This window comes from Nothoprocta perdicaria, unplaced genomic scaffold, assembly GCF_003342845.1.
Source record: "Nothoprocta perdicaria isolate Ctin4 unplaced genomic scaffold, notPer1 scaffold_12, whole genome shotgun sequence".
Taxonomy (NCBI): Eukaryota; Metazoa; Chordata; class Aves; order Tinamiformes; family Tinamidae; genus Nothoprocta; species Nothoprocta perdicaria.
In genome coordinates this window covers 6,992,974-7,020,406 of record NW_020454316.1, presented here as the reverse complement: position 1 = coordinate 7,020,406, position 27,433 = coordinate 6,992,974, and the positions used below count along the sequence as shown (strand labels likewise).

Below are 27,433 nucleotides of genomic sequence, written 5' to 3'. Positions count from 1 at the left end.
TGTATTATAGTCAAATCTCATTATGGAGCATAACTATATGCTGTAGATAATTTCAAAAGCATGCCCATAAAGGCACAGAAGATTTACAGCAACTTGAAAATAACACTATGGGATTGTGTTTATTTCTTAAGGAATATACTAATATGCAGTTTGTAAAAAGCTCAAGTAGCCTGAAGTAATTCAGGGAGGTTTCAAACTTGATTAACTGAAGTTCACTGACCTGAACTGCACCAGGAGCACCATATTATTAGAGAAATTCTAAAATGCTTATTAGCCCATTMATTTTTCAAAGGAAGTGTTTGGGAAATGATGGATTAACTAATGCCTGATCATTTTCACTTTCCAGCACTGGAAGGTCAACACAGAAATTTGTTACCACCTCAAGCTACACAGCTGAATGAAGGATGTATAATAAATAAAGCTTTATTTTCAATTCTGTAGAGCAGCCTTTTCCTTCACAGCCTAAGTTAAATTTCGTATGGAAGCGAGAACCTACCTCAAACAGTATCCTTTGCTTTTGCAGGTCAAACTGTTAAACCACTACGTTGAGGGAGCAGATGTCTCACTGGTACTCATATTAAACACCAAACTTAATARCCCCTAGCAAAAGACAACACCAATTTCTTTGACAAATATCTTGAAGATACCACAACATGATATTTCTAAATGTTAATTTTACTTATATTTTATTTTTTATTTATTTTATATGCTGCCCTAAATGCCTCTAAGTTCCTCAGAGTTTGCAATGCACTCAGTTCAGCTCATCAGTGCACGCTCTGTCCTGTGAATCAGTAACTTCCTCACTCCCCTCCCAATAAATCCTGTCTTCTTCCACTTCACCATGCTAGTCAGGAAATTAGCCAAACATTCTATTTTACAGGAACTCATCAGAGCAAGAATTTGGGTCTTCTGCATTGTCACTTTCTGTTTCCAAATGGCTTTTTTTTGTACGGATAGAAAGGACACTTCCAGCTCCAGAGAAAACGTTCCAACCCTACTTGTCTTTCAGTATCACTAGCTGAAAATCTGTCATTTATAAAGGCACAAGTATCTGTCACTCACCAATATTTGTGTGCTGATTTATTTTTCCTCCTTATCAGCCTTGAGTGACTAGTGAGGTTGGGCATCTACTCTCAACAGTAATTATAGGTCTGTTTTRTAGATTATTTAGTGTGAATTTATAACTAAGAAACAGAAACCCCATGCCTATAAAATTAAGAATTCTATTACTACTACTACAAAGAACTTCATTTGTTCGTAAATTTTTCTTGTGAAATAAAAGTTGATCTAAATAACAAGTGAGGTTTTTTTCTTCCCCCCCCCTCTTAACTGTATCTCATCCAAAAAAGGTTGTCAAAGTTTCAAGCTCTGCCAAGTTTATCATTCTTCAAAAAGCCATAGATAAAACTCAGCAAATGAGGTTGGGAAGCTCACTTCAAAAAAGATCACAAAAACATACCTCTAAGATATTTCTCAGCAGCAAATGTTACTTTTTTTTTCTCTAATAGTAAAAGCAGCTCAGGAAATCACATATTTCTTCAGGACTTCAATAACCGTGAAATAAAGCAACTCAGCCGTACCTCATCTCTGCTCAAGGGGACATAGCAACTGACAGATGCATGAACCTCCAAGCCAAGTCTCTTCTCATATCTAAATCCTTCAGTCATGTCTACAAAAGCTTGAAATAAACCTTTATGTTCTAATAGAAGCCTTCAAGTCTAAGTATCAACATAGAAGAACTTAGAAAATTATCAAAATAACAGGGACATTGCACACAATGGAGCAAAACCACGGTATATTCACCAGAAAAGCAGCCAAAATAACTGTGTCATTCATTAAATTACCCATTAGTGTTTGTTCATGAAAAGACATTAATCAGAAACCCACATTGCAAGCTACCCAACAGTATTTTCCAATGGTTTGGAAGTACTTATCTCCACAGAATGTAATTTAGCTAATACATACTAGTGAATCTAGTTTTTAATTTATAGTGACTTAATATATCTAGAGGACTTTATTCACAGCACTAGCATTATCTGAAGGAGGCTGGAGAAACCCAATCCTTTAATGTCAGTTTCTCAGTTTAATGTTTTAAGAACTTGTGCTGTTGCCCTGGTTCCCTTCCAGAGCCTCAATGCAGGGTTTTATCATAACAGCATCACTTAAAAGCTTAAGTTCAAGTCCAAGGAGAAGGATCCTGCAGAGAGCAGTGACTGAACAGAGCCACCCATAGGGATGGGTGTAACACTGCTGGCTTACCTGTATATGTTACTGTTCTTAAAGTTGCTGTTTTATAGATATCTGTATAAAACATAAACCAGTCATTAGTAAAGCAATAATGAACACTGTTTTCTCTTCTAATAGCTAAGCACAACACAACAGATAACTTCCTAAGATAAAATCTGCATCAATTAGTTGTATCAGCATAATTCAATCACTGTAGCATAATTCTGGGAACTGCTGAATTCTAGCTGTATCTTGGACTTTTTGAGACCCCAAGCAAGTCATTAAGATGCTGCAATCTGGACATCTAAAAGAAGGAAGAGACCCCAATTTAGTGGGTGTTTGTGCATTTTTTTWAAATGTTTCCCTTGATCTTTGTGCTTTCCTTGTACTGTGTATAAAACAAGTCTAATGATCCATCATCAGTACCTCCTTGGCATGCTGTGGGGATTAGTTAATGACTGCACAGCTCTTTGAAGATGTTCAGGGCTATTTTATTTTTAATTAATGTTTTCCAGTTACTTTGAGCTTCTCTGATGAAAGGGCTTAAAACAAGTGCAAAATATCAGGTGGTTATTAGTCCAACATGCAGGAGGGCAAGACAAGGAAATAAAATCAGACTATGAGGGAAAGGAAGCTTAGCTCCATTTAACAGGCACCTTGGATGTATATGTAAATAATACTCAAAAAATTCAAACGTCATGAGACAAGCATCCTGAATGGCTGGCTCCCAACACATGCAGTGTCCAGAAGTTTTCTGTAGAAATTCTGGGGCAGATCTTTAAGGACTATCAATTATTACAGCTTCCTCATACAACCCTGGCAGTTTGTTCTAGCTGAGGATTGTTTTTTGTATGTTGTGAGCAGATTACTCTTGTCTCCTCCCCAAGGGGCCTACACACTCATGGGATATAGAAGCGGGAGGCAGATCCAGAGAGATTTATTTGCAGAAGTTGTGGACTAAGTTCCCATTAAAATCAGCAGCAAAACTCTATTAATTACCTCTTTGTGCACAATCTTGTAAACAAAAAAGCCCCATGACAGCAGCAAGGTGGTAATAGGATTTCAAAAGATTTGTTAAGATGTGGGTGACAGAACGTTTGCTGAGAATTTTGTTCATTCTTATCTATTGCAAGAAAAAGCCCAGGCCTTTGAAACAAATTTCTATTTATAATGTTCTTTCTTTAATCACTCTTCCCTATTAGGTGAGAATGGCTGAAAAACAAACGCAATTGGGAGCTTATTTAAAGTCAGCAGGAAGTTCTGATAAAAAAAAATGCAGCCCTTGGGAAGTAAAGTACATCTTTTAATTACAAAATGTGAGTGTTTTAACTTGCAAACACTCAGTCATCTAACTGGCACAGTGCTGCCACACCACGATTTATCCAGTGTTTCTGGGGCTTGTTGGAAGGGAGTTCAACTGAGAGAACATAGTTCGTTGAGTGACCGGTAGTGGACAATACACCTCTTCTTGCACTTGTCTTGTACACAGGACATGAATAGATGTTCTCATGCAGAAAGCTGGAACTTTCTCCAGGTTTTAGCCAAATTATGGGCAAAGAATCATAAAGGACTTTTGGAAGCGATTCTCCAATCATTGAGGTTTCTCTATCCCATYGTGCACCTTCCAAAAAAAGGCCTTTTATATACGCCCCGTCTTCTGGCATTTTCTCCATTGTGTGCTCCTGTTTCATCACCTAGAACGATTAAACCATTTGCTTTATTTTCATATGGAGTATACTAAATCCTATAAGTGACAGTATGAAACTATTCCTTTAAGTGTAAGTTCTCTTCATTTAGACACCTTAATCACTGCTGCCTCAGAACGTATCCACCAACACCGTCAAAAAAACCCAAAAGAAACAAGCAAAAAAACACCACTTCGTGGTTTCTTACCTCAWATTCAAATCCAATATGATCAATTGGGATTGTGTATTTTCTAGCATAGTTCTGTGAAACTCCTGTCAAAAAAGACTGAGTGAAGTAGAACCCYGATATCCAGAAGACTGTGGGTGGCCCATGGATGACCCAGTCCTGATTATGGGAGAAAAARCAAACATTAAAAAAAACATACACCAGGGCTTCACCTTGTAAATACACCACAGAAGGGGTGTCTTGTGCTGTGTATAACAGCACAACAAGTCCTCATTCTATACTGATACACATTTTAGCCATTTAGCTCTCAACTACCCATTCCATCAACTGGCCAGTCTCAGCTTAGGATACCTGGAAGAAGGCCAGACGAGAGAGGAGATCAGATATGTAGCTTCCCAGTGGCTTCAGAGATGGATAGGATTTGGCAGCCCACATTGACGGTACTTTCCCCATTAACATGCTATTGAAAACATCTTCAAGTTCAGATGACATTAACACCTGGCCTTTGATGGCTCTGCCTAAGTTCACAAGGCTGCTCCGAACAACTTCTGTAAGCCTACAGAGAGAAAAAAGGAAAGAAATTGCAACCTCATTATTTACTTCCTTTCAATCTGGCAAAAGACCTCGAGTCTGATTTTGAGGGGAATGAAGGGGGTTTATTAAAACTGAAAAATGTCCTGCCAAAAAATTCTTATCATATCTGAAGTTATCAAAATTGTTATTTATCTAGGGAAAAAGAAGAAAACAAAGATTAAAAAAAATYAAAAGGTAGTGAGGTTTGCTCCTTTAGACAAAGGAAATAAATGACAAGATCTTTAAGATTCTGYCACTAGCTAAGATTTTATATTGTAAATATTGGAGACTGGATGACTTAAGAGGAAGAAAGTGCCTTATCTCAACAAAGCAAACTCAAATCTGATTCAAGCTAACACTGTCAGAAYATAGGCTCTATTTCTGCATTCAGCTAGTCAGCTGCAGCTTTTTTTAAAAAGGATTTTCAAAACAGAATCTATTGTGTTAAGAATTTATTATAAAGATTTATAATTGTTTAACCTTTGTGAGCTGCTAGAACTGAGAAACACACACATTTCAGTATTAATAATGCTACACAAAACGTTGAGTCATACCTGTTGAAACGGATCAATTCTTGCCTAAGCACTGTATTCATGGACTCTTCATAACGTACTGGATATTTCTTCATAACCTCTTCAACATTAAAGTCACTTGGTAATTTGGATAGGATGTCCCGTGCCAATTCTTCGACAGTTTCCTGAAATTATAAGTTTGCATTGATGAGCTTTTTCTTAATTATTTCTGCTTTTATTAAATAAATTCATCAGTTCTACATGTCTCATTTTTATTGTGGAAGCACACAGGTATTTTAGTCCATTTCCTAAACAAATAAAGCTTACATGATCATACTCTCTTTGCACATCAACCTGTCTATTTGTGCATGTGCCTTCTTGCTCCTTTCCTTCCCAATGATTTAAAATCTGTGTTGGTARCTTCAGTGTAATTTGCAAAAGGGTTTTAGGCAGCTTTTGAGGAAACAGGCAGCAAGTAGACAAGCATAGTCCTACTACTGCCTCAATGAAGAAAAAGCCAAATTATGCAGCACAGGGCAGTGCTGGGAAGACTACAGAAATACTCAGGCTATGGGAAAGCTTTACTCACTAGCCAACCCCACAGGAAATGACGCTCCATTGGTTCCACTATTCAAAAATCTACATGTATACAAAACCTAGGAAGTCAAATCCTTAAGGGCTTGGAAGGTCATTTATGTATGTCTCACAAGGGCATAGATTTGACCTGAGTGACCCAGGGAACTGCCAGGATAGGATAAGGAAAGAAATTCCCAGCATCTCCAMAAGCAGGATCCATGGAAGTGAAGATGACAGGGAGGGTCAAGGTCCAAGAGATTCCATKCTGCAAACTGCCTCCTTTCTTGGAAGCATACAAATCACTCAAACATAATTACAAGTTTGGGAACTGTAATTCGGTTGAAGAAACTGAAGCAGCAAAAATTGCATCCCAGAAACAGAGCATTCAAGGAATATTAATATAGAGTGGAAGTGCTGTTACAGCCCAGACTTCCCCAGGAAGGATACTTTTGTTTCTAATGACTGTTTATATTGCTTGCCTGAGAGTTGAGTGATTGATGCTATATCCTGACACCCTAGAGTGTGACGCCGACGAGGCTGGCAGGGATACTCATACAACCACTACTGCATGAAGTTAGGCTAGTACATGAACCTCCATTGCTGGAATTTGCTGAGTGGAATTARATGTGATAATATAAAATTTAAGGTGTTTGCCAATTGTCTTCTAACTCAGATTCATGACTGAGATGAAGCACTTCACTGTTACTTCATTGATACAGAGATATGAAAAATACCATCCTGCTCAAACTACATGTTCTGCTCAACCACATGGGATTGCATGGTGTTAACCTATTTGAATTCAAAGTCTTCCATCTATAAAAGTTTTTCCACTCAAAATCTGGCTGGATCCCTACAGGGACATTCATATCTGCTTCCAAACCTACAGTCATATAATTAGAGGTGTTAGATTCCTCTGAAAGCAAAGGCATGGAAACAGAGAGCTTCTTTCTTGGCCTGTTACCTGAGGGGACTTGCCACCTCCCCCTGCTTCTCTAGGCAAAGTCAGGAGCACCCCACTGAAAAGCTGGTTAGTCTCCTGGTTATCCTTGGTAATGTCTGCATTTTCATGAAGCCCAAACACTTCAGGGTGCGTTGTAATTGGTAATCCTCGTAGGAATTCAATGTAAGACTGCAAAAGAAATATTTAGGTACCAAAAGTGATGCAATAGTATGTAAGTGATCAGTRAATACAATCTGTCTTTGGCAGAATGTTCCCATTTACACATAAAAACATACATTCCCAGTTTAAACACTTATAAATTGCCTTGTCCAGTCTACAGAGATAAATATAAACATTTTGAATGGTTCAAAGGCTCACTGAGGATTTGTCCTGACTGATCTCACACTGGCATCAAGCTCATCTGATTTCCTATGCTGACTAATAAACTCTGCTACATTTCATATTACGCTACTGAAATGCATACTGAGTGGATCAGTCTCACACTTTCAGGTTATAYTCATGGGTGGGATTTGAGCACATTCATTACATCCAAGCAGCTGGCAAAAGGGAGAAAGGGGAAGGAAACTGAGGCCAGGGAGTTTGTGTGCTCCTGTATACACCTGCCCTTCCACCTCCTCACCCTGATCTCTGCTACCATGATAGGAGTGGCTTTAAGAGGATGCAGAAGATGTAGCCATTTTCTCCTTACCTCATATGGACCATGTGGTGGTATGTAGTAGTCATCCCCAGGTGCAAGCATATATTTGTCCTGCTCTATATCCTTGTTATAGACTATGGAAAGAAGGGACAGGAGAAGGCGCCGGTCTTTATCATCTGTTACTCTCCCACCATAGTTACATTCCCCTAGGAAAGGAAACAAAATCATAAAAACTGTTTAACGTTAAGGAATAGCTACAGTAAGCTGAAGACCTTCAGATCTTCAAAAACTTTTAGGCACTATACTTCCATTGACTCAACAGATATTAGGTGCTTTAAAACCTTTGGGAATATGGGCCTAATTTGTGTGTCTTCATAGTGAAAGTTATAAGGAACATTCTGAGTTAGTCTGGGAAACTGCTTCTCATAGCACAGTGGAAAACCTCCCTTTTCACACGGCAGCTTGGTTGTTTTAAATGATCTTATTAAGATTTTTTTTTAAGCCAGCCAACATTCAAATCTGAACAGCGCTATATAACAGCTCCTTTTCTCATTCATTTCATGTAGCCACAAAGCTGTTTATACATGTACACAGCTGAAAAGAAGGGATTACAAATATGCAGAACCACTGTGCAGAGAGTTTAGCAACTAGGGGAGACTTTAGCAACTAGGGGACGAATCTCCCCTAGTTGAGCAGGCAACTAGGGGAGATTCGAATCTCCCCTAGTTGAGCAGGCAACTAGGGGAGATTCGTCACTTTACCGAGATCGAGGAAATCAACAGGACTGATATGAAGTGCAGGAAACAGCTAAAAGTTCACAGTTTATTATCTTTTCTCCTCAATCCTGACCTCCAAAATTGTTTTTATGTATGTTTTTATAATATTTAAAAGATCAAAAATTGRGAATCATCTTTATAAGCATGAGAAAGAAGGTGCCAATAATTAGCCGTGCTTCTGAAGAATGAGAACTAAACAGTCACAAAAACAGGTCAACACCTACTGCTTTAACCTGATGAGGATTATCACATCCTCAGTAAATTGCTTACTCCAAGAGGATGCAACATATTGCTCAGCTAAGGTGAAACAGARGCCATGAATGCTTTTATTTGACAAATGTGAAACAAAGACCAAGAGGATGGACCATTAGTAACTCTTCCAGATAAATATAAGCAAAGACAGCAATCACATCTGAGGGCTTTGGATCCAACTTGWCTATATGAGAAAGGCCAAGAAAATAAACCTGAATGGAATCCACTACATTTGTCAAGCATTTATCAATTTATCACTTTATCAGCTGAAAGTGCATAGCATCATGTAAGTGCAACATCTGTACCTGTTAGATATGTCAGAGCTTCAAATGGGATTTCTTCATACTCGTTCAGAAACATCTGGATCTGTCGCATACTGATTCTGAGGTCAGATTCGTTGAACTCATATGGAATATTCCACCCTGTTCAATTCAGAAAAGATTGATTAGGAACAGTGCACTGTACTGATAACCATGTCCAGAAAATGTTGTCAGCATTAGACATCTATTACAGAAAAGAATKTAATAGCTGCCAGACAAGACCTAGATGAAGCCATGGCATTTAGCTAGCTGTGTACTGCACAAGTGACAAGTGACTCTATAACAATTTTTTACCCCAAGGCACAATTGCCATCATGTGCGTTCATTGTTAATGATGTGACAAACATGGATGCTTTGGCCACCAGACAACTGCACATTTAATACAGGAGATGTTACTTTTGCAAATGACCTCTTCGTATCCTACAAAGTCATGGTTTTATTTTGAAGCAATAAATGATTATCTTCCTTCTGGCAGTCTCATGTTTATTCAAACAGGTGTCTGTTAAAACAGAGGCAATAGTTCTCATTCAAAAAGTAACACTTCACCACAGTTACTCCTATCACAAATGCAGAGAGAGGTCAGAATGCAAAGCAGAGAAGTTCACATACACCGACAGAATGTGCAAGTTTTGCACAGTTATAAAATATTTATAATTGTATATAGTTGTACATTTTAAGGAAAATATCAGAATTCTATACAGTTTTCTAAATATGTCTTGATCTTTTAAGATTATATATTAAATTTAATAAAAAATCATACAAACCTTACTGATATATCTTATCTTTTCATTCATATCGTTATGGTCAATACACTGCAACTACATAAATTTCAGTCTCACAGCACACAAACATACGCATTAGCCTTTCTAAAACAAAAGCATACACATAAATAACAAAACCATTCCTGAAAATGACACATTTTTAATGCTGAAAATTAAATAAAATGGCTTTTGATGAATAAATCACTGTGGTGAGTAAAAAGCAAAATAATAAACTAATAATCAGTTACATTTTAGTGTAAATAGTGTATGATACGTTCATTTGGAAGACTATACTTTTTAGTCCTCACCAAGATTAATACTTCAAGCGGCTTCAAAAGTAGCTTTGCCCTAGTAAGAATCAAAGCAGTTAACAGTTTTTACACATTACTCTGTTTTGTGGAATACAGACTTTACTTCGGTATTGCTGTATTCTTATAACAGTAATACTACATTTTTATAGAGGAGATGTAAAAACACATTTTAAAACTCCTAATCTATTTGAAACGACATGCAGAATAATGTAAACCTTACCTAATGGGCCAAAGTTTCTCCTTTCCTGCACAAGTGCATGGAAAAAGCAAAGGCCAAAAAGCATTTTTTGCCACATTTCTGGCTTTTGGCAACTGCTAAAGAACACAGGGTCAGAGATGGGGTCGTTAAGATATGATCGAAGGAGGTTTGCTCTAACCCCCTTAGGAGGCTCATTTGTCATTTTGATGCCATTCTGGAGGATACTAACAGGAAACTTTTCTGATGGATAACTGGTTAACCACAATCTGAAAAGAATAAAAACACATATTGTCATTGTCAAAAAATACCAATACTGACAWATTTTCAGTATCRATCTGCAGAAGACTGAAAGAGTTCTAAAACGCAGGCATAAAGCAAATGATTTTGTAGAGGCAGAAAAGACGGCATCATGATTATGTATCTTTATTTTTTATTGCACATTATACAACATAAATAYCACTCAAAGTTGTTCACACAAAAGATGTACATAGTACTTCTTTCTACTGGTATCTCTGGCAAACAACAAATAGTCATAGAAAAGAGCAAAATGCTTAAATTYCTACCTGAATTTATCATTGGTATTCTCAGGCACTATAACTTCCTCACAGATTTTTTCCAAAGCAGGCATCCAGCTGGTTGCAAGATGGCAGTTCTGCAACACTACCCAGGTTCCATCAGCAATAGCCCGATAAATCATATTTGCTGCTATTGGGCCCTGGCCCTGGCCGAGTGAAATGGTTTGAATGCTTGTGCCTCCCATGCCAAGATCATCAGCAAATTTCAGTAAACCTATGATCGCAAATTTCACACATGCAAAGAAATGCACAGAGGTCAACATACATTTTACTCAGATAATACAAACAATAATCCAGAACTAGTACCAAATGTTGTATCGGTCACTTAGGCATTTTCAAAAATGTAGATGCATAAAACAAAATAAAATGAGATACTAGGCAGGTATCCCCTCCTTCAGTGCTAACTGCTCATTCCCAGCCTTCATTACAGCTCTCTACTCTCTCTGTTTTCCTTGTACAACTGTTGATTGGGTTAGCTGTACACTGCTACTTCAGATCTGGGTTAAAAATAACCCTCTAGCTTTACCATCAAAGCCAGCACCTCCTGAAAATATATTCTTAGAGTGTGATTCCACATTACAATTCTTCTGGCAGAAGAACAGGTTTAAAAATAATCTTGGTGGTTATTTTTTAAAGGACGTTTAACAGAAGTATTTTAAAGTGTTGTCATACACATCATTTCAACAGCACTCAGGAGAGAGGAACCTTTTGGGAGGAGAGGCTGCAGGAACAGCAGGGCAAGTTCCCAAAACCCACTGGCATAATCAGTACATAAGGATGAATCAGAATCTCGCTGGGATGTGAATATCCATTAGACCCCTGGAGACCTGCTCAGAGATGTAGACATTTCATCATCAGCTCATTCACGCCCCCCTCCAGCAATTTTATTATCATTTCAAAAAGACTCATGCAAGTGTTTGAAACAGAAGCTAATACCATCATTGTTGCATCGTACTTTAAAGATAAAATGAAGAATCCTATACTTTAATAAAGTTCAGGCATGTCAATGTCACTTAATCAGATTTTAAAAGGTTTTTAATGCAAATCTCACCTGCCATAGGATCAGCACCTGGTGACAATACAAAAATCAAAGGAGCACAGCAAYTGGAATCATTATAACTTCCTCCGAGGTCAAAAGTAGGTGGTTCAATAAATGTTTTCCCCATATTTTCTATAATGAACATCCGCACTGCTGGAACAATCTTGTCAGGTCTCAGACATCTGAGAACAACCATGCGATCTAGCCCCATTAATGTGTTCCACACATCTGGGAAAGCTTCTTCATGGGGTCTAACGGAGTCATATATCAGCTGCCACTTGGAAGCATTCTCTCTCACGTGTTCCATTAGTCCCTCAAGATTTGTCAGACAAGATGCCCGTACTAGCTCACCCCACGATTTGTCCGATAGCCATTCGGGAGCTGGATTGGGGTGAGGATTATCAAGAGCAACACCCCCTGTCAGCAGAAAGCGCCAAACCTCATCATCTATTTGGTCTTTTCCTTTCATAATCCCTACTGTGAGGAGGAAGGAGAATAACAGTTTATCCTTCTCAAACAGTGAACGACAGACATTATTATAGATGCTTATTGTGAAATGCTCAATTATATTTTCAATTCTCTCCTCCATATCATCGCTCTTTTTGCTATTAGCAATAGACTGGACATACAAGTTAATGAACCAAATCAATGAATACTGATACATAGGTTCAATGTTTGCCAGATCAGAGATGCAGAAGAAGACAATAGCAGAATGAATAGCAACTGGCTTATACCCCATTCGAGTAGAATCTATTTGCATTTCAGTTACAGAAGCAATTTCTTGYTTTTCAGAGATTTCTTCAGATAACTCTTTGGATGAAGACAAAATATTTATTGCTGTTTCATCTTCTAAGATGTTTCCTTCTGACTTTGAAAGAACCTCGAGGATTTTATCTTCTATTTCCTTTAATTGTTTCTTGTTGGCTGCACTTTCTATAATCAGTTTATTTTTCTTTTCTTCTAGCTCAGGCTTTTCCTTTGCAGCCACAATTCCAAGAAGTTGGTCCTGAAGACCCAGAGGTGTAATCATGAAGTTGAGTAAACAAACTTTCACAGCCACCTCAGGAAGATAATGAGGATTTCTTAAACGGGTTGTTATGTAAAACCTGAAATCTCTTGAATATTCAATTGTATTTTCTCCTAACTTCATGTATTCTACTCCTTGCTGTTTGAATGTTAACTTTAATAAAATGGGTTCTAAGAAAGCATCAAGTTCTTCACCAATATTTTCTAGCAAGACTGGTGTTCCAAGTTGAATTGCGTTTTCTAATGTCCTCACATAATTTGTGTCTGATAGTTTGATAACTGAGAGTTTGTTATTTTTCTCCATATTTTTTACCCACTTGTTAGCTTGCCTTTGAGGATCTATCATTAAAGCCCATCTTCTTGAGTTGGAAACAATTAAGCCATTGTCAATGGAAAAAGAATCAATCGGCAATCCAGCAATTTGCCATGCACGAATTTTGACTGGGTCCCCTAGTGTATTACTTAAGCTAAAATCACTGGAGCACGGTATGTTCTTCTCACTGCACAGGACTTGCCATTGCTTTTGACATTCTAGACGATAATCTACGCTGAAGGCTCCCAAATAAGCAACTGTTCCTGAAGACAGCAATACATCTCCTGTAAGATCTATATACCGGATTCCTAACAATCGTGCAGCTTCTGTCCATCTATCTTTTTCTCCACCAAGTCCACTAATTAGCTGTTCAGCTCTTACCAACTTTTCTGAACAGATTTCAATATTATTTTCTAATTCTCTCTTTCGTTCATTCATGCTTTCCAACTCATCATTCAAAGCTTGGAGACGATCAACTACCTTCTTAAGTTCTGCTCGTTTTGTTTTTAGCTTCTGCATTTGAATGTCCAATAACGCTTCTGCCTCTCTTAAACGTTCACGCTTTGGTGCAACCACTTTTGCAACACGATCATACACTTCCATGGCTCGTACCCACTTGCACAGACCTTCACAGGCAGATGATACATTTTTTATGACAGCTGGTTGAAAATCTGGATGACCAATAAACCTTTCTCTAATCCTCTTCATTATAGCAGGAGGAATATTATCCTTGTCATACATCTTTAAGCTCTCAAGGAATTTCAGATCTCCAAGAATTTTTCTAGAAGGTCCCCAGTAGTCTTCCACCATTTTCCCTATATAGCACATAAAGTTAAAATCAGGCTTAAATAATGAATGTTCAAACTGAAAAAGTATTTGAACAAAATATGAAGAACTAATATCAGTGGTTTTACAATAGATTTTTACTATACAACCACTGTCAAATACTTTAAGAAATTCCTTAACTTCAGTAATTCAGACAAGAACATTAACACCAATAATCTATGTTACACAGGAAGCTAGTACACATATCTACTAATTACATACTAATTCTACATCAATCAAATCAAAATAACGGAAAAAAATTCTATAGATTCACTCTTACCTGAGATTATTGAATAAATTAGTAACTGTGTAAAGGGTTTCTTGCTAATCTAAGTAGAATGGTTTGGAATGAAAGACACAATTATAGAAATCTTACTTCAGTTATTAAGGGTTAAAGTGGAATAAAGGATAAAGGGGAATAAGACAGAAAAATGGAAGAAACAAGTCCCTTTCCTTCCCTACATCACGAATCCTGTGCAATACTATAATACTACTACCACAATTGGCACAGAAATAACCAGTTGGAGTAATTATATATCACTGGAGACAGCCAAAATTCTGTCTCCCAATATATGAGATGATGTTTGGTAAACAGCGATGAGAATTTAACATACAGGTGAATGATGCACAGCGCACCTCAAGCTCCTGTGAATCTCAGGATGGGTAAATGTAAGTTGTAGAAGTGACTTTGTGCCCACTAGGAGCATATTATGAAGTGCATGTTACAATACCAAGCAGATGTAATATGTTACAATGTCAAAATAAGTTTTTAGCAATGTTATAAGCATTGTTATAAGTCACTGCTAGCAAGAAAGGCTTTTGGTTTACATGGCTGCATCCACACTAGTAGCAATTCACTAGCGTACAATACAGCAGCACCCCAAGAATTCCTAGCAATATCCTAGCACAAATACCCATCATTACCACTGCCACTTGGATCAGGCTTTCTCTCTGGTTTCATTCCCTTCATGACACAGATACTCTCCATGACAAGCTTAACAGGACCCGGYGGATTCTGCATGGATTTCACAAGAGAGATGTCTGAAGGATTCAGTGTGTCAAGAGCTGCAAGGGCTGCCTCCAAAGCTGGCATGGCCTCAGCAAGGTCTCCTTCACATTCATCCTGTAAAGACATWAAACAGAAAACTGCAAAACTTCATACAAGATCAGATCCATGAGCTGCTTACTCCACCCTTAGAAATTCCCACACAATATTAGCAAACCTTCTGTGCTTGTAAATACCCAATTAAAAGACTCTTTGCACCATTGGGCTTCTTGCACAGACGCCTACTTTCACAATCTGTCTGAGTTTAAAGAGGGAGGGTATGTAAAGAAATGTAGTAACTTCCACTACATGAAGTGACAGCTGAGAAAGCCAGACAAGTTATCAAGTTCAAAGTACCTTCTGGTTTGACAAGGAACAGTAAAATACATGTCAAACAACCGCTCCCACTAAAATCTTATAGTGCTAAATAAGAACATATATCATATAGCTTAAATCCTTTATCATACACAAGCTGCTATTACAGCAGAAGGCAACAGTTATGCCAGACCTCAGCAATTATATCTCACTAGCATAGCCAACTAGTCATGCAAAACACTGAGGAATCCTGCAGCTTACGATGGGAAACTTTGTGCTACAGGCAGCTGCCTGTGGCTATATCTCTTAAGTTACATCTAATAGGGCTCAGTGCTGTGTTTCTCTAAGTTCCCTTACCTAAGTCTGAATCAACAGTCTCAGGGGCTAGAAACAGTGTTACCTCATTACTCAGCCTAATCAGATCTGCTGAGGACATATGAGTACACAAAAAGCTATATAGCTTTGGGTATCTGAACTAGTCTAGGGAGGTTTAGTAAAACACGGTCTTAATTCTATCACAACATTATCCATACAACAACATAACCCATAACAACACTCAAAATGTACTTTGTTTACATTAGGAATAACTCTTGCAAATTTGATACTTGGATCAGTTTGGATAAGTCTATTAATACATCATTACAACTCCAAATTATTTCCAAAAAAAAAAAAAGAAAGTTGGAACCCATTTCATTGCTGGCTTATGCCGTTATAAACTACCTTAATAGCTTTAGCAACAGCTGCAGCTTCATTTGCTTCTTTTTCATCTGCAGACACTAGTTCTTTCTTTGCATCCACTGCAACTGTTTCTTTTTCAACCTGGATCATCATTTTCTCTGTTTCTGCAGAAGTCTGTATGAGTTCAGGCTGAAGGGCAGTCAGTTCTTTCTGCATCTCTACAACCTGATCAACAAAACAGGAAATCAAAAAGTAATGCGTGGAAGCATTTCTCCTTGCTGTCTTAGGAAGAAAAATTAGAGGATACCAAATGAACACAATCTAGAAAGGAACATTTGATCTAAAATAATTATTAAAATTGTGTTCTAGCCTATTTTTACTAATAAGTTGTTTTCATAACCAAAGAGATTAAAAAAATAAAAAATTCACTGTATTTTTTTTTTTTTCCCTCACAGGGAATTTTATTTATGGAACCTAAAATAATAATTTCTCACACAATTGGAGAACCACTCCAGAAGAAACTAGGAAGGGAATACAGAGCTCATGCGAGCAATAGCTTCAGACGGGATGTTCTTCATCTGGCATGTTGGAATGATCCGTTCCTAGGTTGTATGGGTTGAGAAAGAAGAGGTTTCATAGAGGACCTAATCAGCTTCCTACTGGGAATCTACAGAGGAGTTATATTTTGTTTTGAGTAAACAAATAGATTGGTATGCTTCTTTCCTTCTGCATTTGGAGAGTATCATCAATTACCAAGTACCATCTATTAGCTTTCTACTAAAACCACTAATCTTTCTACTAAATCTACCACAGTTACTTAAAATGGCTTATCTTTCCTGGTGGTCTTCTAAGAAAACTGTTAATAGTAAGATGAACATAGTGTAGAGGGAATAAAGACTGCACCTTTAACTAGCTTATGCAGATGCTACACCAAGTACTTACATGCCTTGTATTCAGTTTGCTCAGCTGGAACTTACTTGTGAAGATGCAAAGTCAAGTTTTTGTAGTCCTGTAAGGTAACGGTTTCTCATCCTGTCAACTTCTTGTCTTTTGCTATGTAGTAGAGTCTTAAAGGTGAGAATTAACTCTAAATAAGAAGTGGGTGTTACGTAGTTGTGTCTTCGCAAGGTACTGTAATAGCTGATGGAAAGCTTTCTCACACTTTCTTGGAAATACTTGCACATTGACACAACCCTAGAGAAAATTTATCCTCATTACTATGTAAATACAGACTGTCATTATATTAATTACGAGGAAACTACTCTATGAAATTATGAAAGTGTTAGCAAAGACAGATGTGTTTTTAACTCCATTACAAAAATACTTTGGACAAAATTCTCCCTTCACAGAGTGGCCTGATTTTCAGAAACATGAGTTATTTTGAGTCCAATAAAAAACAAAGAGTTGGCTTAACTTGACCATTTATAAGAATATGATTATGTATGCTTGCTAAATAGGAGATTACCCTCTGCTTCTTATATTTCTTGAGAGATAAACTCATACCCTTTTCTAATGTCATCTTCGAGTTCGACATCTTCTAAAAACTTGTTAGCAACCATTTCTAAAGCATCTGTAGGCCAGGTTTGGAACCAATCAATGGTGCAGCAGTTTATCAGTGAAGGGAACATTCTTAACCGATTCCTGAATGCATTTCCAATAGGGCTCATTGCTAAAAAAAAAGAAAAAAAAAAAGAAAGAAGAAGAAAAAAATCATAATTGTTATCTAAGTTTGCTTGCAATTAGGAACCAACAAAAATTACTCTAAGAAATTACATATTATACAGACCTAAGACAATATGCAAATTTTTCTTCACCCTTTCAGTGAAGAAATTGTACATAGCAAGGGGAGTGGCTTCAATTTTCCTGTTCTCTGTCCTTGCTGCACTTTGCATTTTCTCTACAATATCAGCTTTCTCATCAGCTGCAAAGATGTTAGGCACATCACCAGTATTTAAAAGCATGTTGATATCTTCTACAAACGCTTCATCCTTTATTTGGTTATCACAGAACAAAAACGAGACATTCTTGTTGGCAACACCAGCTTTCAGCAGGACTCGTTTTACATCCTCTTTCCATTCATTTATTCCATAGGATTTTGTAATTTCAATTTGAAAGAGGTCAAAGCTATTCATGTAGGTGGCAAGCTTGGTAGCACTTTGTCGACCACTCCCACCAATTCCCACCAGCAGCAGATGCCCATTGTCCTGCTTCAGTACTCTACATATCCTAGAGATATGCTCAATAGCAAATTTGAACATGACCAAGGACATTGGTGCTTTGCTGACATTGTTGTACTCCTCAAGGTAGTACTCCATCACGGTCGTCAGTTGCTTTAAGTTTGTGATTTCATCATACACTTTTACAGTACTGTCCGGTTTCAAATAGTCTCCAAAGAACAGGCTGCGAATATTATCATCAGAGATCTTTCCGGTAGGTGAGAGATGACTCAGTACCTACAGAAAAGACAAGAATCATCAGATAATTCAGACTATAATAGAGTTATTTTCCTTAAAGTAATAACCATCCTTATCCACCTAGTAATAGTACTGTGGGAAGCACTCTTTTTCAACTATTCTAGTTATTACCTTGTCTTAAAAAAAATCCAATATGCTGCAAGTTTCTACCTGTGCGTATCTCTCAGAGTGATTTTGCTGTCAAATATAGGACAAGTTCCCCAAAGGATTCTCAGAAAGTACCCATTACTCCCATGAGCTCTTTCAAATTCTAAGTTAAGCAAGAGAACAGATAAATATTGTGTAAGACATGTATTCAAGACAGTCCTCTGTACCTACACGGAATCCTTCTGAAGCCATGAGTCATTCCTACATGGAGTAATTTGTACTAACTTGCCTACGAATAAATATAATACAAAAACAAATAGAAGCCCACTTTGTAAACGGAAAGCATTCAAAATGTGCCCAATACTAATACAATATCAATTGTCTAAATATTTCTGAAAATGTGTGAGTCTCATTCTTGGGCCCATCACATTACTCCAAAATACCTTATCCATGCTCTGCTTGAAGTTATTTGATACTGTCTCTTTTACCATCTGAAAAAACACCTTTCTGTCCTCTTGATCAACTAAGCGATCATAGAAAACTCGGTAAACCTCATGAATCCAAAGTCTGATCAGCTTATCTCCATCCTGAAAATGTAAAACAAGAAAATAGATAAATATAGTACAGGCAGAATTTGTCTGAAAGTAAAAGGATGCAAGTGTCCATCTGGACCCAGATATATCTTGTACTAAGCTCAGTGGGAACCTTTCAGCTTTAAGCCATTCAGCACATGGCTCAGCATCTGCTAACCTAACTAGCTTCCTCACCTAATGACCACCTTATCTTTCCTGCCAATACAGTCTTGGACACTTACGTTAAAGCATTTTTCTCTACTGTATCAACTTCCCCCCARTATAAAGAATATATCTTCCTATGGCATGGCTCATGGGCTCAAACCTAGCCTAGCTCAAACTCAGCTGCTGGCTAAGATGGTCCCTGAACAGTTTGTAGACACTTCTGTTTCTGCAACAGAAATATTCTCCCTGGTAGAAGTAAATCTTTTAATACTTGTTTAATAGCCATTTTAGTGTAAACAGATTTAAAAAATTGAAGGATAAAAGTCACACATCTGTCAGTATTTATTTCTGGTTTGTGATGACAGAAAGAAGCTTTTTCAGGGCCACATTATTCAGTGTTCTTCACTGATTCCCATTTGTAAAATGGAGAAAATAAATCTTTTTCTCACTTCTTTTTTCTTTTGCATATTTAGTTTTTAAGTGCAAGAGATGAGAATGTATAATTTGCACAGGTCTTAACCGGTGGAATTTGGTGATTAGGTCCAGTCATAATATATATAAATAATACTAACGAAAATGACAGTCACTTTATAGACAGACAAAAAGTAAAGTGCAACGTATTCAAGAGCTATCCTGATTTTTATAATCTGTAAATATGTATGTATACATACACACATATATGTATATAAATAAAATCACAGTTCATGTATGAAGTATTTGTTTACTAATATTAAACCAATAATTTTAATTTATCTATTGTTCTTTCTTACAGGAACATAGTGAAAAAGGAGCTTACTTGCAAGTGAGTGTGTGGACAGAGCAGCACTCCTTTAATAACCCGGGAAAAATCTCGTAGATTAAAGACATAATGTGATTTGGAAGGAGTTGGGAGAAAATTCTCAACTGCCAGCTTATAAATGGCCATTGTAGCATGGACCATCATCTTGCTTAGCCTTAAAAGAGAAAAAGGGATACAATTATGAGATCTGCAGAGAAATTACAGGAGAAAATATAACAAACATGTTACACATTTGTACAGGAAATGTACACATTTGTACAGGAAATGTACACATTTACCTTAGAAACACAGACTCAAAGCCTTTGCTGAAGTGCCAGTCAGCAATTGCAGTAAAAATCTTGGCTAATACATCATCATCAAAAGAACAAATAGATATAAGATTCAAGTGTCGTGTGAAGCGTCCTGTAACACACAGAAAAACATGCAGAAGGATCTAGGAATGTTCAAGCTTTTCTCTGCCTTACAGCTAGCATTTGTCTAGGACTGACTCTCACAAGAGGTGAATTCAACACTTGATTCAGGCTCTAGCTCCAGGATTTTGTTGCTGGCAAATTTTTACAACAGCAGTGATACAAAATGAACATAAACTCATTCATATTTTGGGCCAGCATTTCTTTTAGAAGAACTTCTGTTTTTAATACAGAAGAAGTGAATCTCCATCATTTGAAGGTGGTTCCTACACAAATAAAAATTTCAGTTCACATTAGCCCAGTTGGTCAAGATATGGCACAGTAAAACTTCACAAAAGAGCTACCTTGTTCTCAGTTTCAGTTTAAAAGAATCTAGTCTATATACTAGCAGATTTCACACTTTTAGCTGTATCAGAAAAGCTATTTTAATGAAGTCTCCTCAAAGCACAGCTGTAGAGTGTTTATATAAACCAAAGTAAGTTATGCTAGCATTAAGTGCTTTATAACAGTATAGCTCTTACAGCATTACAGCTTTACGGATACAACTTTTACATTAAAAAGAACCACCTCCCTTATGCTGACATGACAGGAACCAAGGACTTGCAGAGAACAGGCTTCCCCTGCAGAAAGTACAGACAGCCTTGCTTAGCAGCAGGAGATCTAGTTTCAGATGAGAAATGACACGGCAGTCAGACAGATCTAGGAAGATGTGTTCTGTTCCCTTGTCAAAGGGAAGAAAGTGGGAAACGTATCCAAGTTCTCAAAGCTTAGTATTATTTCCATCTTTTTATCTGTAGTATTATGTGTGGCAGCTAAAGCAAAATCAAGCCTGCCTCTCAACTTCAGTCACTTAGATAACTATTTGCCATCATAATATATTTTTTTCTCTCATGTTTACATATGCTTTGTACTATACTTTATAGATTTCCTACCTGTAATATCATTCCTGCCTCCCCCAGGTGGGCCCATGGCTGAAACAAGCAGAACATCTATGATATTAATCTTGGATGTATCTTTCTTGTCATACCAGTGACCATGATCAACCCACTGTCTGAGAAGTTCTATAGGTGGCTGGGCTCCATACACTTCCTTTGCAGGCATGTTCAGGTCGTCTACAGAGGACAGAGGTATTGAGGACATAACCCTCAGTGCTTAGAAACTGTATCTTATAAATCTACAAAGAAAAAAACAACTCAACTAGAGGTATAAGAGGTTATTTCCTGTTACTTTCTCTTCTCATTGAAATAATGATAAACAAATCAAAAAAGAAATCAGGCAGACTAAGATACAGTTGATGGTTTAACTTCATTTTTTTGTTGTTGTTTTGTTTTGTTTTTTGGTTTTGTTATTTTCATTTCAGGTCACATTGCAACACATTTTAAATGAGTCAAAGAACAACAATATTCTGAAGATGAGCATCATTTAACCAAATAGAAACCTTTCAGCAGGAGTGCTAATCCTCCTCTGGGTGTACCCAAAAAAAACCAGAAAGCACAGATTAAAAGCAAAATTATTAGTCTGTGAGTTGCTTCCTTTGCCTAATGCCAGCATTTAAATTATGTAAAAACATGAAAAAAAGTCTTACCCACAAATAATATAGCCTTTTTTCCTGCAGGAGGCCCAAATAATCCTTTTCTTCTTCTGTCCAGCTTAGACATAATAATATCCTGAGTTTGAGTAGCAGAGGTTCTTGCAGAGAAGTTGATGAAGCTTGGGATGTATTTCTCCTTTGGAAGTTGTAGCAGAAAATTATTTGTGATAGCTGATTTTCCAGTGCCGGTGGGACCGACAAAAAGCAAAGGGACATCGTGCTCCACATATGTTTTAAGAAAAAACATTTGTCTGGCAGTTTCCATTGTTGGAATGATTAGATCAGACACCTGTTATATATGGAAATAAACCAGCACATGGAAATCAAACACCCCAAACCACATGGTTTTATAAATAAATCATTTTGACAAATAATTATTGACTATAACGAAAAATATCCATGTGAACCTTAGCTGCGGGGGAGATAACTTGCTCTTCTTTAGAGATGTAATCAGTCCACAGGTTCCACTGCCCACTGCCATGCTTGTGAAAATAAAAGTCAAAAACACTTCCTGTTAATCAAAAAAAAAAAAAAAAAAAAAGGAATTTACAGATTAATAATAAATTCCTATCTTTCTATTGCATGAAGTTCTGAAATTTTACTCCTTACTTCTTTTCATCCCTCAGTTAAAAATAACTTCAGTGTATTGACACTATGGCCTTTTAAACAGTCTACCCTTGTGACCTAATGAAGACCTTCCAGCCCAAGAGACGATCCCTCACTCACTGCCGTTATTATCTAGAAATTATTTTAGGGCTGACTCAGCTACATTGAGTGCAGTCTGAGGCATATGCTACTCCTGGTTGAAACAGCAGGGAAAAACATTCAACTGTGCAGCTCAAGGCTTGGCAAATGGCAGCTCTGCTGTGGAGTTAACATCTGCCAGGGATCCCTTACAGTGCCAATTTTTCTCATTATGTTATAAAGAATCAAGAAAGTTACGAGGAAGTACCTTTTTCTGGGAAGATATTGTTTCTGGTGAGCTTCACACTTTTGGGGCGTGGGTTTCCATCATCCATTCCCAATAGCAAGTTGCGGTAAAATAAATCAAATTTTTTTCTGCTGTCTGCATCAATGGTCCCAGCAACTGTCCAAACCAAAGCAAAAAGGAAAAGCCCTTGCAGCCACAAGAAGATCTGTTGACTAGACATGCTTTCTTCCTCGTCTTCATCATTTTTCTTTATTTCATCTAAAATACATATTTTGAACTTCAGTTAAACGCCATAAGCATGAATAAGCATAATGCAATTGGCATTTGGCAAAAGCTATTGAGACAGAGCTAGAGCATTGCCTTCACTGAAGCAAAGGCAATCTACAGAGAACGATGACTTCATATTCACCAGATATATAAAATATTCTCTCTAAATATAAATAAATGACAAGGAAAGTTAATTACAAAGTTTTTTTTTTTTTTCTGCAAACTATAAGCAAACCATGCAATACACTCACAAGATCATGTTCCATTTTGTTAGGACAGTGATACACAAACAATAAAGGTCTATATGGTAGTTAAAGTGCTATTATTTATGCTGTGCAGTGAGAAAGGACATGTGTCTTCTGATCTCAAGCAGTAAACAATTTCTTTGGGTTTTCCTTGCATCTGATGGCATGTGTTTGTTATAGGACATACAAGGAAAAAAATAAAATTTGAAATAAAAAGAAAAATGCTTAGAGTACTTACCAAGTAGACAAGTATAGAGTTTCATCATGCTGTAACTCAAATGAATAGAGGAAGTTTGGACTATGACTTTGCAATGATGGTGAATAAAGTCTAAACAGGGCTCGACTAACCACATAAACATGTCATTGACCTGCCAGGAGAAAAGAAACGGTTTTAAAAGCATGTAGAATTTTGTATATGTTTGACTGCCACTCATACTCTCTCAGTAAAACATAAGGCATCAGAAATTCTCCTTGAGTTGACAGAGGGGAGATCAGGAAAGGACATACATGAGACACTAAAGAAGCAATCAAAAAGCCACATTATCATTTTCTGACAATGGAAAATTGTGGCTTCTGCCACAGAGAAGTTTTCACCAGGAATTTTGTTATCCACTTATTCATCTAGACAGCAGCTTCTGCCAAGGGAGACTGCTGTTCTGCTCAGGCAACAAGAAAAAATATTCCAATGGAAACAAAAACTTCATAATTTCTTAGAAAGCAGTGGCCTCTACTGAGGACCAGCTTAGACACTGTTCTGCAACAGGAGTTCCAGACGCTGACTGGTACCTGTGGGAGCTCCACAGCATGCAGGGCAGTAATAACCAAGGCTGATGGCATCTGCTCCATGGACTGAAGTGGGAGAACTGGAAAGGAATCATGACCCAGACCCATCCCAGTGCACTAAAAGGGCAATTATTTAACGGCTAAGAAAAACTATTTTGCTTCAGTTAACTAAGAAGACTACTTCAATAAAGACTTCCTGTTCCTACTTCTCCTGAATTTGGTCCCAAATGCCTGCAAAAATTCAAAGGGGTCCTGTCAGATCACAGAAATGAAAGCTTTTTCCAGCTCTAATTCTACTGATTTTTCAGTAGATGGGGTCTGATTCTTTTACTGTATTTTAAAGGCTCAATAAATAGAAATTTTTCTCTTGAAAAGATTAAAAGCTGATTGATTCCCACTACATATGGTTCTGTTTTTATTTACACTGAAAATACGGTATAACTCACAACACAAAGATGCCTCATTCATGCAAGCAATCCAGCTCACGAAGGATGAATTAGCAGAGATTACTGAAGCGAGTAAGGCTTTTCAGATTAAGTGCTTAAGGAAAATGATCTTATTATAAGCCTTTCTCAAGCTATAATCTAAATGTCTCAAGCAGAAAGATAAGTTCAAAAATTTTCTAATCTTTCATTCTTTAACAAATTTTCTTTCAAGTACCTGTGACCTGTAGCAAAACCTGACATTCATTATTATAACATAATTTACCACAGCCTCTAGGAGAGCTTGGACCTCTTAGGTAATGAATGTACTTCACAATTTTGATCCTAAATGCCTGTTTTCAAGTCAGCAGTGTAAGGAAACTGTCTTTTAAATGAAACCTATGCGAAAAACTAAGGTTCGCACCAGCTCTCGGTGTTCCTCCTGCAGGTTGGGAGGCAGTGTATCCATGTAGGAATCCTTCAGTGGCTTCCAGCCTAACTGCTGTGGGTCCATATAGATCATACCACACCTGGGAAGAACAAACAATCATGGTACTGGAAGAGATGTTCAAGGTGGCATAGTTCAAACTTGAGTGCTTTCATATTACCTGCTGACAGTTGCAGGAGATGCCTCCTCTAAGTCTGCTGGTTCAAAGATTAAACTCATTTTTGAATTCATCTGAATTATTTCACCACTCATTAAGCACAGCTAGAAGGAAAGCAGCACGCAAACATGATTTAGTCATGTCACTGCAGATCATTCAGGGAAAGCAATGCTTGTCATAAAATCACTGAACATCCTACTTAGTGTCACTTCTCATTCACTCATTCATGTTCTCATAGCATGTGATATTTTCTGACCTTGTCTCAACTTTTCCATGCATTATTGTAATGGCTGGCAGAGACAGGGAGAACGCTGCTAAATCCTTAGTAAAAGCAGCAACAACTTGCAGCCTTTTTTGTTAATTTATTCATTAAGTAATTTAAGAAACTTCAGTTGTCAGTTACAGAGCTACATTTATGATTTCTGTTTCCCAAAAGGGACAGTAAACAAGCCACACTAAATAACCTCACTTCAATGAAGTAGGAGCAAGACAAGGCTTCTAAGGTCTTCTTGTAAGTAATAGCCTAACAACCTCTATCAGACCAAGTGATATAACTGGAGGAAAAAAGAAAAACAAGCTTTCAGTCATACAAAACTCTCTCCCCACCTCATTTTAAAAGCCCTGGATCATCATAGTCACAATACTGCTGTTCCTAAAATATAGTCCAAGTATCAGGTAACTGGCAAAAATTAGGCTACCTTTTTATTATCATCCAGCACAGTGTTCATGTTCTCTATCCAAACTGCATCCACTGGGCCATCAAATATAATCCACTTCCGATCATCTGTGGTAGAAGAAGCTTGTTCCCTAAAGGCATTTGCAAGAACTCCATCTGTCCACTCATGACTTACAGGATCAAAACTGCCATACAATTGTCCCATAGAAATTGCTTTGGGATTAATAATTCTATATTCAACAGCAAATTCATCCATGCATTTCGCTGTGTAAGAAGACAAACTGGTTAGCTTGAGAAAGCTGAAAAGTTAGTTTCATTCATGAGCAACAACAAAGGACATTTGGAAGTTAGAAAGCTAGATAGCTGTAAATAAGAACTTTTACTTGTACAAGGAAAGGGCAAAGTGCTGTGTGCAGAAGTACTTGAAAAGAGGAAGAGCAGAAGAGATTTTATTCCTTTATGAGAGCTACCTACAATCTCCTCTGAGGGTAGATCTCTTCAGTGAATTGACATTATCTTTACTTAGTCATTTTTCAGGAAGGTCAAACACTTAAAATGCTATTATCTGATGAGAATAAACAAGAATATTGGATCTAGTTTTGCAAGAGTATGATACACCAATGCAACAATTAGCAAAATCCATAAAAGCATTAATATGCTTTCTTATATCAACTGAAGAAAAAATTAATTCAAAAAATTGAAATTTCCCATTAGAAAAAGCAGAATAAACCAGATTATAATCTTTGCAAAGAACATAGAATTAACTTCATTTAAGTAGAAGTTTGTTACCTGCATACAAATCACCAAGGGCTCCAGCTAGAACTTTATATGCACAGGTCTTCCCACCCAAGGGATCTCCAACAATCATGAAACCATGTCGCACCAACATCATTTCATATATCTGTAGCAGTGACAAGAGATTTTTTTTTTTTATTAACAGAACACAGAAGCAAGCATAATGTGTACAAAATACACGTATCTTGCCTGCACTCAGATGCAGCAGGACAAAATATCATCTAAACACTTGCATTACGTTAAGGCTTGTCTAAGTGTTGGCCTAAATTAGAGTGCAGTCAAACTATTAGGACAATTCATGCACTGGAATTTAAGTCTTTGCCCTCATTTGGTCTCTTTCTTACCTTACTAGGGATCATCCCTCAACTGTGATAGAGTTAAATTTTCAGGAGCTGAGCACACTCATCAGTCACTGTTGCCCAATGTACAAGCATAAACAGAAATCAATGATTATCAGTGATAACCAGGGATGTGAACTACAGTTCTCAGGATGTGAGGTAACCCAGTCCCATCTAGGATGCTCTTAGACTGCAAGGCTGGTAACTTCAGTTTTACCAACAGAAGTTGCCAGAACTCAAGTTAAAGCCTTCAGATAGAGTATTTTGTACTTTCCTCAACCTAAGAATGGACCCGTTTTTTCTTAATTCAGTTCAATCTTACACCAGAAAAAYGCACCAGTCAAACCACAAATAACTTTCCTCTCCTGCTCAACCTGAATAAATTAATGCAGTCCCCTAAGAAGATATTCTTTATCCTACATTAAATTCCAAGTCAGCTCACAATGCTCTGTTTAAAAGAAAGGTAAAACATGCTTTGTAA

General features: G+C 37.3%; 1 protein-coding gene across 1 annotated transcript in view; it reads right to left on the bottom strand.

Moving 5' to 3' along the window:
* Window positions 1-3,543: 3,543 nt before the first annotated feature.
* The window catches only part of DNAH3 (dynein axonemal heavy chain 3), a 52,370-nt gene continuing 28,480 nt past the window's right edge, over window positions 3,544-27,433 (bottom strand). The window contains exons 35-61 of the mRNA XM_026054148.1: window positions 26,609-26,720; window positions 25,842-26,083; window positions 25,147-25,247; window positions 24,963-25,068; window positions 23,572-23,701; window positions 22,843-23,079; window positions 22,298-22,401; window positions 21,885-22,179; window positions 21,232-21,411; window positions 20,168-20,291; window positions 19,887-20,043; window positions 18,797-18,940; window positions 17,579-18,245; window positions 17,296-17,461; window positions 16,770-16,986; window positions 15,835-16,017; window positions 14,679-14,877; window positions 11,603-13,744; window positions 10,540-10,765; window positions 9,998-10,242; window positions 8,691-8,807; window positions 7,409-7,563; window positions 6,721-6,888; window positions 5,226-5,368; window positions 4,450-4,654; window positions 4,120-4,257; window positions 3,544-3,920 (exon numbers count right to left, since the gene is read on the bottom strand). Of these exons, the coding sequence (XP_025909933.1) occupies window positions 3,567-3,920; window positions 4,120-4,257; window positions 4,450-4,654; window positions 5,226-5,368; window positions 6,721-6,888; window positions 7,409-7,563; window positions 8,691-8,807; window positions 9,998-10,242; window positions 10,540-10,765; window positions 11,603-13,744; window positions 14,679-14,877; window positions 15,835-16,017; window positions 16,770-16,986; window positions 17,296-17,461; window positions 17,579-18,245; window positions 18,797-18,940; window positions 19,887-20,043; window positions 20,168-20,291; window positions 21,232-21,411; window positions 21,885-22,179; window positions 22,298-22,401; window positions 22,843-23,079; window positions 23,572-23,701; window positions 24,963-25,068; window positions 25,147-25,247; window positions 25,842-26,083; window positions 26,609-26,720 (7,257 nt within the window). The 3' untranslated portion in view covers window positions 3,544-3,566. The remainder of the gene's footprint in view (window positions 3,921-4,119; window positions 4,258-4,449; window positions 4,655-5,225; window positions 5,369-6,720; window positions 6,889-7,408; window positions 7,564-8,690; window positions 8,808-9,997; window positions 10,243-10,539; window positions 10,766-11,602; window positions 13,745-14,678; window positions 14,878-15,834; window positions 16,018-16,769; window positions 16,987-17,295; window positions 17,462-17,578; window positions 18,246-18,796; window positions 18,941-19,886; window positions 20,044-20,167; window positions 20,292-21,231; window positions 21,412-21,884; window positions 22,180-22,297; window positions 22,402-22,842; window positions 23,080-23,571; window positions 23,702-24,962; window positions 25,069-25,146; window positions 25,248-25,841; window positions 26,084-26,608; window positions 26,721-27,433) is intronic.